General features: G+C 41.1%; 1 protein-coding gene across 2 annotated transcripts in view; it reads right to left on the bottom strand.

Moving 5' to 3' along the window:
• Window positions 1-4,120: 4,120 nt before the first annotated feature.
• The window catches only part of NR4A3 (nuclear receptor subfamily 4 group A member 3), a gene marked incomplete at its 3' end in the record, with an annotated part of 29,590 nt that continues 20,066 nt past the window's right edge, over window positions 4,121-13,644 (bottom strand). For both annotated transcript variants that reach the window (XM_081104045.1, XM_081104044.1), the window contains 2 exons: window positions 12,572-12,750; window positions 4,121-4,368 (listed from right to left, as the gene is read on the bottom strand). In XM_081104045.1, coding sequence (XP_080960171.1) covers window positions 4,121-4,368; window positions 12,572-12,750 — 427 coding nt within the window. The remainder of the gene's footprint in view (window positions 4,369-12,571; window positions 12,751-13,644) is intronic.

The following is a 13,644-nucleotide window of genomic DNA, read 5'->3' as shown; positions in this document are numbered from 1 at the left end:
TACACACCCCCTATTGGGAGTTGAGCCTGCAAACTGGGCCATGTGCCCTGACTGGGAATCGAACCATGACTTCCTGGTTCATAGGTCGACACAACCACTGAGGTACCGTGGCTGGACTTACCACAATTTTTAAAGAAGTCAACATTTAGCGTCTTGTATTATCTTTGTGTATTTAACTTATGAAAATTCAACTACAGGCAAGTACCCCTTATTTAGTCCTAACCTTCTTGCCTCTCTACCCATTCAAAACCAAACTTTTGCTCCTAGCGTCCTGTCTTTCCTTTTTTTTGCCAAGCCCCTATATTTAAATTCATATGCAAGATGATGCTTCATTATCTCTCATTTTTTCTTACTAATCACATTTTATTGCTGAGGAAATGAAAGTACTGCTGAGCAGCAGAAAGATGTTTTGTTTGGCTTTTAGGCCACACATGGCACTTAGATGTCACAGAAAATGCTTTATGCATAAACTGATGAAGTAAATCACGAGAGCTCCACATTTCTCTTTTCGAACCATCAAAACACAGAAAAATGTGTTTGCACTAACTCAGTATATGCTGTGTGGGGTAGAGTTGAATGAAAGTTGCATTTGCGTTGCCCACAGAGAGGGGTGTCTAGCAATGTAGTAGTAATGGCTCCCGCAAAAAGGCAGAGTACCAATCAATCTTTGAGAACTCTAACCTTATTCTTGTAAATTCTGATTCACAAACAATTGATATCCCATCATCTTGATATGGAAACAAATCCTCCATACCCCTAAAGAATACACTTAGACAATAAATTGTTAGCTCCATTTAAGTTATGTACAATTGAAACAAAAAACAGTTTCATACAACTGTGCATTTGTATCTCCTCAAAGCACCCAACAGTGCTTTGCCTGCAGGAAATAGTCAATAAATGGTTATCGAATTTAGACCGTTCTTCTTCCCAATCAGTGAGGTTTAATATATTTCCAATTGGAATGTCTATTAATTTTTCAGCATTAGTAAGCCTTTTAAAAAAATCAATTTGGGGATGTATTTAAGAGTTCACAGCAAACACTAGTATATAAATGATTAAGGAAATACTGGTAAATGAAGCATGCTTATTCAACACACCAGTAGCCACTGATAAAATGTAATTTAATTTAATCATTTAAATTTACATTGTTAATGTACAAGAGCATTAATTTCAAACCACAGGTTAACACATACTAAAGAGCAATGCTGTTTGAGGAGCAGAGGAACTCTGGAAAACTCTGCTGTCTGAAATGAAAGCAAGGCACTCTCCACTAACAGCTGGTGGATTCCTGACTTCCGCCCACAGGAGGCCTGTTCACGCTGAGGGAGCTCTTCCCCAAGGGAGGAATCACCTGCTTTAATTCTTGCTGTCCTCTTCTGAGCTAGTTCGGTCATCCACTCTGTATACACTTGTGTGTCCACATGAAGACAAAAAAAGAGACTTGAATTGGTAGATGGCGTGGGAGCCTCCCAAGGCTCTCATAGTTGCAATGACTATGGAAGACAGAAGGACACTGGCTATAATCTTTATTTTCAGCACTAAGTGCCTGGGCATATCACTAAACATCTTCTTCGTTGCTTCCAACCCATCGATACTACGGTTAAAAGGTCTTTTTCCTTAAATCCGATGGGTGTAAAAATAAAAAGTAACAGCATTTCTCTAGAGCTCTGTGTGTGTGTGTGTTTTTCTTTTCTTTTTCAGACATGACAAAAAAACAAGGACTGACTTTCCAATACTAATGGTGCACGAAAGGATTATGTATGCACAGTACTTCTAACTCATTCAAATTCAACTTGAATTTGGTCTGAAGCTACCTTATATGAAATGTTAGCTTTCCTGATATTGAATAATGTTTATTATGTTCGCATATAAGCTGAAAAAATTAATGCAAAAGTACTACTTTACTCATGGTTATGATTAGGTAAAATGTAAGTATTTCTGGTTAGTTTAAAAAGCCTGTTTTCCTATAGATGCAGTAAGTTGAGTAAAAAGACTATGGAAAAGAGACTTAGGTCCTAGACTTGATTCTGGTACTAGCTCTTTGACCTGGGTAACTCTTTACCCTTTGCTGGGTCCGTTTTCTCCTCTGTGAATTTTGGGGTTGGGTGGACTAGCTGACAAGTCAGGCCCCTTCCAAGTTTTAACATTCCAAGATCCTAACATTCCAGATGCTATCATCTTGATATAAAAATAATAATCTTTCATAAAAGCTCACACAAACATAATATATGATCAACTATCAGAATGACTCTTGGGAAAAAAACATAGAGGGTTTGCTGTCTGGGTTCCTCTTTGCAGCAGTTAGGCAATTCATTTGGCATTTGTTTGATTGTATAATTTAATGACAATATAAACAGCATAGTTTTGTTACTTTTCCTTTAAAAAGCAAAAATGACTCAGAGCTAACAAAAACTACTGTGACATCAGTTTGACATTCAAAGTTTGTTTCTTAGCAAAATGGCCAAACATATTTTGACTTGATACAGAATATATAATATAAAGACTTTTAGACCTAGAAATCTTCAAACATTATATTTGAATTTAGCAAAACATAAGCAAAATTTTAATATCAAAGTGCTAAACAGTACTGCCTTAAAAGTCACTGCAAATGAACCATAAAATAACTGCATGGGAAGTAACATTTATTGTACAAATGGTTAATAAAAAGACACATTATAAATATATATATGTAACCTATATTTATATATATTTGCTTATTTAATTTCTAGTTGGCGTATCCAAGTCACTGTGAACACCCCATTTAAGTACTCTGTAACTCAGCTTCCAGGAGCTGGTGGTCTTGCAATAAATACAGGCAAAGCTATTACAATATAACGTGCATACAAATGTTTATACAAATAAGAACACTATGCAACAAATTATCTCATAGTAATATGGCATTAACAGTATAAACATACAAAAGGGAGTACGAACAAGGAATGTTGAAACGCAGCCCATTAATCCTTCCTAGTACTCACATTCATACTACTTTTTAAAAAATAAGACTTGCTTACTCTCCATAATTATCTCTGTAACTGATAACAAAAATTAAATTGTATATATTAAAAACCTTATTACCCCTGGTGTGTACCCTGTATGATCCAGTTCCTATTTTTTGCATGTTCTTACCTAGGAACCAAACACTTGAGACTCACTGAACGCGGCTGGGCTTCTGCGTGACTGTGTCAGTCAGTTGCTATAACTGAAGGAAGTTTAGGAAACTCTGGATGGGTTGATAGAACACAACCAAAACAGTTGTACGTAATCCATCTTATAACCTGAGCCCCCTTCGGGACAGCTGGACAGTCAGGGCAGGGATCTGGATCCGTAAGAATGGCCCGAAATCTTGGATGGACCATACCTCAGAAGGGGTCTATAGGGCAGGTGGACAAAAACCTGTGCTAGGAAATTAGCACTTGTCCTTTGCTAACTTGCCTCCTTTTTATTTCTGTATAAAATAAAGGAGAGTTAATAGACAAGACTTAGTAAGACAGCACTTTAAAAATTGCACTTGTATATGGAAGCGAACAGCCATTATCATTTTGCTATGTCTGATTGATAGGTTATCGTCCATCTTTCACCATTTGTTAAAATAAAGGAAGAAAGAAATTAAGACGAGGGAATTTCTGCCTTGTTTGCACCACATACGTACCCTTGATACAGGAAGTATAGTCTAAAAGCGATCAGCTCAAGACAGGTCCTACGCCGGCGAACAACCCGTGGCTGTTCTTGTTTTTAAATACAAAGCAACTATAATTGTCTTCCCCAGAAACAGTTTTCAAACAGTTATATTATCCTTTTTTGTTTTCCCCCTGCTGGGATAGCATCATCCAAAAGTGCTTGGTTAGCAGTTTCTTAGAAAACCCTCATGAACTATAACCCCCCTCCCCACCCCAAACCCAAGCCTAAATATAAAACACAACCCCAACACAATACTCTGCAGGTTTTCTGGCTTTAGGTTGTAAGGAAAAGTGCCAGGAAAAAAAAAAAAGTCATTTTGTCAGGAGCTGCTTTTTCTCTTCAGGAAGGACAGGAATGGTAGGTGTCCAGACCCCTCCCGCTGCTGCGTAGCAAGCAGGCGCTAGCAGATGAGGCGGCTCCTTGCTCAGGCTCCTCCTCCTCAGAAAGGCAGGGTGTCCAGGAAGAGCTTGTCGATGACAGAAGGTGGAGACACCAAGTCTTCCAGCTTCAGGTAGAAGATGCGCTGGAGACCCAGGGTGCAGATCTTCCGCAGTTCTACCAGGGCGCCCAGGACCTTGGGCTCCGTGGGCTCCAAGGCCTGTCCCTTACTCTGGTGGTCTTTTAAGCTGCTCGTGATCTTGCTGCATAGCTCCTCCACTCTCTTTGGTTCTTTTAACCCATGTCGTTCTGCAGAGGCATAGAAAAGGACGCGTTTAGGAGGCAGTTCCATCTTAAGAAACTGTGAATCCCTAATCAAGGCCTGTGTCCGGTTCTGCCAGTTGAGATGGCATTTGACAAAGTGCCCTCCCTCTTAGAGGTCGTTCTTTGAATCCCAGTCTGTCACTCACTGTGTGCCCTTGAATAAGTCCCTGAACCTTTCAGCCCTGGTTTCCTTATAACATGAAGATGATAACATACCTAATTCAGGGTTTCTGGGAAGACCTTGGCCCCAGTTATCTCAGTCAAAGTTTTCATCTCTCAGTACATTTACATGTAAAATAATAATTTGTGAGAGATGAAAAACATCCATCCAGTTGGAAATCATGTTTGAGTTTCTAATTTTCCCAACATTAATGTTTTTAGTTGGGAATATTTTTGTTACAAAAGTTACTTTCTTAAAGCATAAGTCATCAGAAAAATGAAGCAACTCTCCAGACATTTTTTTTTTCTTCCTCTCTTGCCCTAAATTAAAGGAGGCCTGGGGACCAGGAGATCTGCCTTCTTCCCCAGCTTGGCTAGTCGTGTTTGAATTTTTCCCTTTCTAGGGCCCATCTTAAAAGGAGGAGGTTGGGCTTAATGACCTCTAAGGTCCCTTCCAGCTTTGAGGTGTTAAAATTATATTCAGGTCCAACCATGGACATTGCCAGCAGCATCTCAATGGATTGTAAATCTAAGACAATGCCTGACATGTGACAAATGATATAGTCAAAAACAAAACAAAACAAAACAAAACAAAACAAAACAATAAAGTCCCCTAATTCCCAAGCTTTGCAGTGTATAATTTTGCTTTCTCCAGGAAACTAGCAAATCAGTTGAGAGGCAAATCTGTCCCCATGGTTTACCTTTACTCAATACATGCACTCAAGAGTGAACTTCAAGAGTAATCCAGCCTGCAATAGTGTTCTGCCTAAAAGTTTTATTTGCCCTCCAAAGCAAAAAAAACAAAACAAAACAAAATAAAAACAGAGTGCAAATTTGGCAGTATATTTCAAGAGCTATAACATATTCGTTGCCTCTGACCAAGTAATCCCACTCACGGGAATTTATCTGAAAGAAAAACTCAACAGGAGAATAAAACTGTATGCATGAAGATATTTTGGATAAGAATTATCTATTTTAAAAACTAGGAAAAGATAAAGGGTGGAAGAACAGAGGAACCATTAAGTAAAAAATAGTATGTCCACATAATGGAAGGTTCTGTAGACATCAGAAAGGACAAATGCTAACGTTATGAAGCAACATGGAAAAATACATAACATCACATTAGATAGAGAAAAGAATATGAAATGGTCTCTAAGATGTGATTACATCTATGTAAAAATTTCTTTTCCGAGGAAAAGAAAAATTTCTTCATCTAGAGAAGTATGAAAGAAAACGGAAAAGTGAAAATATTTATGAGATTGTCAGATAACTCTTACCTTTTTTTTTTTTTTTTTAAATTTCCAGGCTGATGTTATTTGTCTAACAAACAATGTTAAAGTAGAACAAACGGGGATTCGATCCTTTGTGAAGCCCTCTCCTAGCTGCATCCTGATCACACAGTCATCTTGCTGACAGTACATTCTATTAATACTGAGCCATCTCAGATTAGGTTCAGAGCCCAGAGGGAGGTGCTTCTCCCAGAATAAAATACCAACCCATTGATTTAAGCTTTCCTTTTCCACGCCTCATGTCTTGAATTATATTCAAAATACCATATTCATAAAGAAACTGAGCGATGTTGATGGCTGGATTTCGGGAGAGAGCTGATTATGGAGCCCTGTAACTAGACTTTCTCATGGCCAAACTCACAAAAGGTGCCTCGGAGTTCTCCCTGCTCTCCAACCAGTGGTGACTGCTCAATAACTATGGCAACCATTATTTATTCAGTGAATTCAAGTGGAGATCGATACCTCCTGCCAGCTGGATCAGCCCTAGGCCTGGAATTCCTTGAGGAATTCAGACACTCCTGTTAGAAGCCAGAGGCACCTCCTTTGTTGTTCTGAACAGCTACTGGATTTGTGGCTTCTTTACTTTTTCAAAAGGGCTGAGACAAAATTCAGTCTCCATGCAAACCACTGCCAGCAGCCAGCAAGGTTTTCAAATCGCTAGGGAGTCACTAAGTGTCTAGGCGCTTCCTAGTAATTTGAAATTCCTCAAAACCCCAATCACTGGCATTTTAGCTTTTTAGCTTAAGGGACCCCCTTTCTTCTCGCAGCTTGGTAAACAGGGCTGCAGAGCTGATATTCGGAGAGTTCACTAATTCAGGAGGAAATCAGACATTCCAATTTCCCCCTTCCCTAGGAATTATACACAGGTTTTAGTTTAAGATCTTTGTCCACCATTAAACAAAACAAGCTTCTTGGTGTTTCTTGCATTTTGATCTCCATCATTTTTATCCAATACTTCAGTATTCTAACTCAGCTTTATGCAGTCAGAACTTTAAAATACAACTTCTAGAAAGGGTTAAGTAACGAATTTATGTGTCAGAACCAAACCAATTTGAGTCATTTAGTTCAAACTCCCACCTCAGATAAGAATCTCCACTACGAGATACTACAGAGACTGCTGGGCACCAGCTGGACTAGGAGTTCACTATTTCACCCGATAACCAAAATACAGGGGTGAACAAAAGTAGGTTTACAGTTGTTCGTATGGAAAATAATGAAATAATTAATAATAATACAAGAATAAACTCTCTTTTGCATACTCACAACTGTAAACCTACTTTTGCCCGCCCCTGTAGATTTGAGAGCACTTTCTACAACACTTTTACCTAGATTATTTTATCACACCCTCATAATAACCCTTTGAATTAGGCAGGACACACATGATCTTTATTTAATAGATCAGGTAAGGCTCAGGGAGTTAAGTAACTTGCTCATGGTCAAAATGAACAAGTGGTTAATTTCTTTCACTCCAAGTCCAGAAATACCAGGCTGCCTTGAACATTATGTTAGACTGTCCCTCCTCGTTCAGCCTCCCTGTAACTCCCTCCTACACTTTGTGTACCTCATTAACTAATTGATTAATTACTTCTTTCAACAAATATTTATGGAGGACTTATTTATAGCCACTGGGGTCAGAGCAGTGAACAAAACAGACCACAGATCACACTTCTAACCTGTATGGTTCCTAAGGACACTGCTGGATTACTGGGGATTTAGCTATCCATGCCACAGACATCTCTGCTAAGAGAGAGAAGAAGGGGAGGCACGGAAGAAGAGGAGAGAGGAGAGAGATTTCAACTTCACCTAGTGAAAATCTACTCATTCTTAAATCACAGATCACATTTTTTCCAAGGAAGTTTTTCCCTTTTACTCTCAATCTAGATTATTTTTTCTATTTTTTTTCTCTGAAGGATAGACAGATTGAAATCAGATATTTATGACTATTGCCTGCCTCCTCCTTTAAATGTAAGCTCCATGGGGGCACGGACTGTGTTTGCTCATGGTCGCACCTCCAGCACCAGGCCTACTGCATGGGAGATGGCAGAAGCACAGAGACCAGGCCCCACAGTGGATTCACTCTCATGCTCACTCCAGGACATACAATCATTGAGTACAATAGCCTGTCCTCTTTTTCTCTTCTTGCTATGAAATTTTATGTGTGGTTTAACAAATGTTCAAAGCAATTTCCACTTTTCCCCAAAATGCGCTGAAATGTTCCACTTTCATGTCCTTGCTATGCTGTTGCCTTGGTTTGCGATGTCCTTCCTCTATATCTTGCCATGTCTAGAAACCACCTCCTTGGGAAGCCATTCATGATCAGCACCTCCAACTTTCTACACCCCCAAAATGTTAGCAGTAATCTGGACTTCCCCTTCACCGACTCTGTCCCTTTTAAGGACCTGAGCACTAACCACCATAGATGAGTTCATTGCATCATAATCAGATATGACTTCCTAGTAACCTATATACTTTCTGACAGCAGAATTCATGCATGGCTCATCTTTGTGACCCTGGAGACTGACACTGTGCCTGAAATATAGACAGCACTCAATATTTGTTTAATGAATGGATACTTGTAAACTGACAATTTCACACAAACTTTCTATTTGGGGGGGCTTCTTATTTACTAATCACAATGAACTGCAACCAGATATCACCTCACTGGTGTCACATCAGAAGTTAAGCACTTTCATTACTCCTGGGACAGGGATATGGCACTGGCAAAAAGGAATGGGTAGGGTGGATGAATTGGGACCTAAAAACATTTCACAACCACAACTGTGGGGAACTCCCTTTCACTGTACGGAGGAAGAGTGATCTGAAAGAAACCATTTCCTGCCCCACCTCACCACCAGTCACATAGAGAGAGGTGGAAGAAGAAGAAAAAGAAAAAAAGAGCCATGTTTGTACAAACTAGCAATACTGTCCAGATTCTTAATTTTCCTGGAAGCAAGATGGGTTTGACTTTTAAGATCCCATTTCCTTTCATGAGTTCACTGTGGTTTAGGAACAGACAATTTTGGGTTGTCTGCTTTCTGATGCCAATAGCCCAACTGATATCCCACAATCACCCTTTTTGATCAATGGAGTTCATTCAGAAGTCAAGATTTCACGGGAACCCATATTCAAATGAAATTAATATCCACAACAAGACACACTGCTGTTTCCCAGGCATTGTCTTTGCTGCCACTTCCTGATGCTTTCACACATTTCAAACTCCTTCCCAACCAGCAAATCACAAAAAGATTACTGTCAGGTTCAGAAAGAGGAGAAGGGGGACTTACGTGATAACCACAGCACCTAAAACAACCCGCCCTGCACAGGCTGGCAGGGCTGCGGGCAGGACCTGGAACTCCACCATAAAAGACTTGGTCTCTTTTAAGTGCAGCTTAATTACTTTAATATTACTGTCCTTTTTTGAGCCTCTCTCAAACATCCAAGGAGAAATTCAGCAAACACACTGCCTTCGAAAGCCACCACCAGTTTCCTCATGTCACTGAGACTGATTTTTGGACCCCAAAGGGAAGGGACAGGCATATGCCTATTTGAGGGAGTCCCTGTCACCATCCCTCCAGGATGGAACACAGGTGGATCGACTGCCTATTCTGAATTCAGTTTGGCTGCATCACAAACCTAATTTTACGTAATCCTTACTGCTGCCTCATGGAATGCATGTTGCTTTCCCCATTTAACAGGTAGGGAAACTGAGGTTCAGAGAAATAAAATGTATTACTCAATGGCACCTACTTATTAAATAGGGGATCCCAGATTAAAACCTGGGGGAGGTGCTGGATGCCGAAGTCCATGCTATGTCTGCCATAACAGACTGGTATGAGCTCCCTCCTTCCTGAGCAAGTCTCCACACAATGGGCAGAGGGCTGAGCAGCCATAACCACAGGACACACAGCAAAGTGCAGGCAGAGACAGGACTGGCACCACCACCTCCTAATCCAGTGATGGCGAACCTTTTGAGCTCGGCGTGTCAGTATTTTGAAAAACCCTAACTTAACTCTGGTGCCGTGTCACATATAGAATTTTTTTGATATTTGCAACCATAGTAAAACAAAGACTTATATTTTTGATATTTGTTTTATATATTTAAATGCCATTTAACAAAGAAAAATCAACCAAAAAAATGAGTTCGCCATCACTGTCTAATCCCTACTCTGTACTCTCAGCACTGAACTGTCCAATGTTCTCCAGGTTGGGACTTCCTGGCCTCACAGTTGTCTACTGATATTTACTTAAAGAGTAAAACAAACAAACAAACAAAGACATAGACTTCAGGCCCTCCTCTTAAACTACAGCTCGCACACCTGGACTGGCCTTTTCCCTTGGAGTCTCTTTTCTGCTACAATTTGTACTCAAAACCCACTGCCAGGGCAGATCTTTCTAAAGTGCAAGCTTTCACCTGATGCTGCTCTGGTCAGAACTTTCCTGTGGCTCCCCACCGCTCTCACGATAAACTCCAACCTTCTCACCTAGGGGTGAAAGGTTCTTCATGTCCGACCCCATCCTTACCTAGCATGGCAGTCTCATTTCCCATCACTCCACTCTTTTTAGAGATTTCCATCCTGGAACTTATAACAGCCATAGTTTCAATGGCTTTAGCAAATGTTTATTTGTGCCTAGAAATCATGCTCCTTCCACTCTAGTTTGGCGATATCGTATCCTCTTTTGAGAAGACCTCAGGTTACCTCTTTTGAGAGACCACCCCCCACCTTTGGTCTCTCAGCACTTTGTACCCACTCCCTCATCCCCACCATGGCACTCAATACCTTGTTTCACATACATTATCTCTGAAAACCCACTGACATGCCAGAGTGCCTAGATCAGCGAACACTTGTTGATTAACTACAGAGATTTGCTGATTTCCATAGAGATATGGCAATGCACTGGGTTTATTTACAGAAAGCCAAGGCTGACTCTAGATTTTGTTTCTGTGTGTTTTTTTTTCTTAATTAACTAAAATCCATACTCCCCAGTTTTGAATGTTTAACTGTCCTAGGAAGAGCTGAATGGTTTTGAAACTGAGCTGAAGAGCTTTAGTGAAAGACAGCCTTTGAACCCATTTCATTACAGTCCTGCTGGAGTGATATGCTTGTCCTTGAATGTGCTTATTTTTCTTAGGGTGCTCCCGTATGCCATTTGAAAGTCCTTTAAATGGAGTCCACAGCCTTTAAGACTGCCTTTATTTTTGTTGTGTTAATGTCTCCCTTGGAAATCTCTGTCAGGTCCCATCAAAAGAAGGGAGTTTCTCAGCCAAGACCAAAGACCACCAGGAGGAGGTGAAGTTCCACTTGGAATACCGAGGGAACAAGCTAGTGTCTGATTCCTACTGTAGCACATGCCATTTAATTATCTTTGCCTCCATGTAAATCATTCAGTGATGAACCAGCCTAGCATCTTAGGGTGCTCAGACATATCTCACATTGGCTAACAGTGAGGTCCCAAGAAGGTGCATGGAAACAATGCACATCTCTGGTGATCAGGAAGAAGGGCCCATCTTGCCAAAGGATGCATTTGGTCCCCCGTGAAACTCATCACCTGCCTGAAAAGCATGTTTTCTACAGTCAAGAGGGTATCAATCTGAACCTCAATTCTTAGTCCAATAGCCTAGGCCAGTGGTCAGCAAACTCATTAGTCAACAGAGCCAAATATCAACAGTACGACGATTGAAATGTCTTTTGAGAGCCAAATTTTTTAAACTTAAACTATATAGGTAGGTACATTGTTATTAACTTAATTAGGGTACTCCTAAGGCTTAGGAAGAGCCACACTCAAGGGGCCAAAGAGCCGCATGTGGCTCGCGAGCCGCAGTTTGCCGACCACGGGCCTAGGCTGTGCTTCAGTCTGATGAAAAGAATGGGAGGTGAGCCCCAGGTGTGGCTAGCCTCTTAGGGAGCCTCCACTTGCCACTGCCTCACCAGGCCCCAGTCTCCCAAGAAGTATGAGATCACACTGGAAACTCTAAAGTATCAAGACACAAAGGGAGCTGGGGGCTTGGGTCTCAGGACCAGCCCCAGGGAGATAAAATCTACTCTCTTACCCGATTTGCCTTTCTAGTTCCCTCTCCCTCTCCCTCTCCCTCTCCCTGTCTACCTCTCATTCCATCTTGGGGCCATTTATATCCCAAAAGATAGAAAGAGAAAGACATCTAGTGACAGAAAGGCATAATATAAAAATTGAATAAGTTTTATGCTCCTGTTTCTTAACTTTTAAAATTATTGAGTTGAGCCATTTTTTGCTGTTTACAAGTATCCATTCTCTCACTCCCCTGCCAATCAAAGTTGTAAATCAATAGATAGAGGTGTGTTTTACATGTGTAGTTCTTTGGTTTTACTTTAGGTCAATAGCCAAGGACTGAGGAGAGGGGAGGATTTGCCCTCAGTCCCACAGGAGCAGGCTGGATAAGCTAATTTTCCTTTGAAACCCTTGTGAAGATAACCCTGAAGCAGTAGTGCAACTCTCAACAGAGCGCCTGTGGAAATTTAGATGTTCATATATTGGGCTTGTTGACAATGATAACTCAATAGGAACCCTCTCTACCTGGAGGTTCATGACAACAAGTTGCAGATATACGTCTCTTGTTTAAGTAAAATGTCGCAGATTTCAGAACAGTGGCAGTCATTTTCCTAATTTTCTGGTGTGTATGACAGCCAAAGCCAGAATCCACCTTAACACAGGAAAGAGAGAAAGGAGGAGGTGGTGGCTTCGGGTGACAGCGGGGTGGTGCTCACCTGTGACCATGCTCATTGCTGACAGGCATGCTAAGGCTTGGATATCAAGGTTCAGGCTCTGCAAACTTAAGGAAAAGTCTTTAATGGAGTCGAGCCACTCCCCAAATCCACGAAGGCACTGAAGTCGGTGCAGGACAAGTCCATTGCAGAACACAAACTTATCTTCAGCAGTGTTTGACCTACCAGAGAAAGTCATGGGGGGTTGGGGGGTAGAGACACATTAAATAGGTCTGTTCAGTCTCTCCAATGGGATCACATCATAACGCACGGCACCCAGACAGTGTTCAGAACCCAGTGTGGTGCTGTCAAACCTGCCCAAACACCCTTGATGAACACCCACCACCACTTGTCTGTGCTAACTTCCTGAGTGAGCACCAATCCCTGGGAAAGCTGCCAGTCTCTGGTGTGGGCTCACCTGCTTTCCACAGTGGGGCTCAGCGGGCTATTTCTAAATCTGTCCTGAGAGTGTATATCAGTCCATAAGTATCCCATACTTCTCTCATGAAAGGTGCCCTGGAACTTCTAGTTGGACATCACCACTCAGCCGGGGGGCTTTGGGCGCTCCCTTACTCTCTCTGGGTTTCTTTTTCCTTATGTATAAACAGGAGTTCTAGTGCCTACCTTCTAAGATTGTTGTGGGAATTAATAATATACAGGATCTGAAATCATGCACAATGCCTGGTATGCAAGACGAGTCTTAGGTGTAATTAATTCTGAATTCTATGTGGTCCTATCTTTAATCTTAGCCTTCCTTTAATTTTCAAATTGCTTTCCACATATTTTATCTCTTTCAGCCTACTGCACTAACAAGTTAATATCTATAACTGTGTCTCCTGGATGCATAGTTTCATTCATTCATTCACTAGTCAAGTATTTCCTGAGCACCATTTCCTGAGGTATGTGCCATTCCTAGAGCCAGGCACTGGCGGAAACTTGGTGACTAGAGCATGTCTAGTGCTTGCCCACATGGAGCTAATCATTTACTTAATCCTATGCTGCCTGCCTAACAAGATGATAGTCACATTGTTGGCTTGGCTCCTTCGCACAGCAGATTAGCTGTAATGATGTCAATT

Source organism: Myotis nattereri (assembly GCF_964212035.1).
Source record: "Myotis nattereri genome assembly, chromosome: 12".
NCBI lineage: Eukaryota > Metazoa > Chordata > Mammalia > Chiroptera > Vespertilionidae > Myotis > Myotis nattereri.
This window is presented reverse-complemented; position numbering and strand designations above follow the sequence as displayed.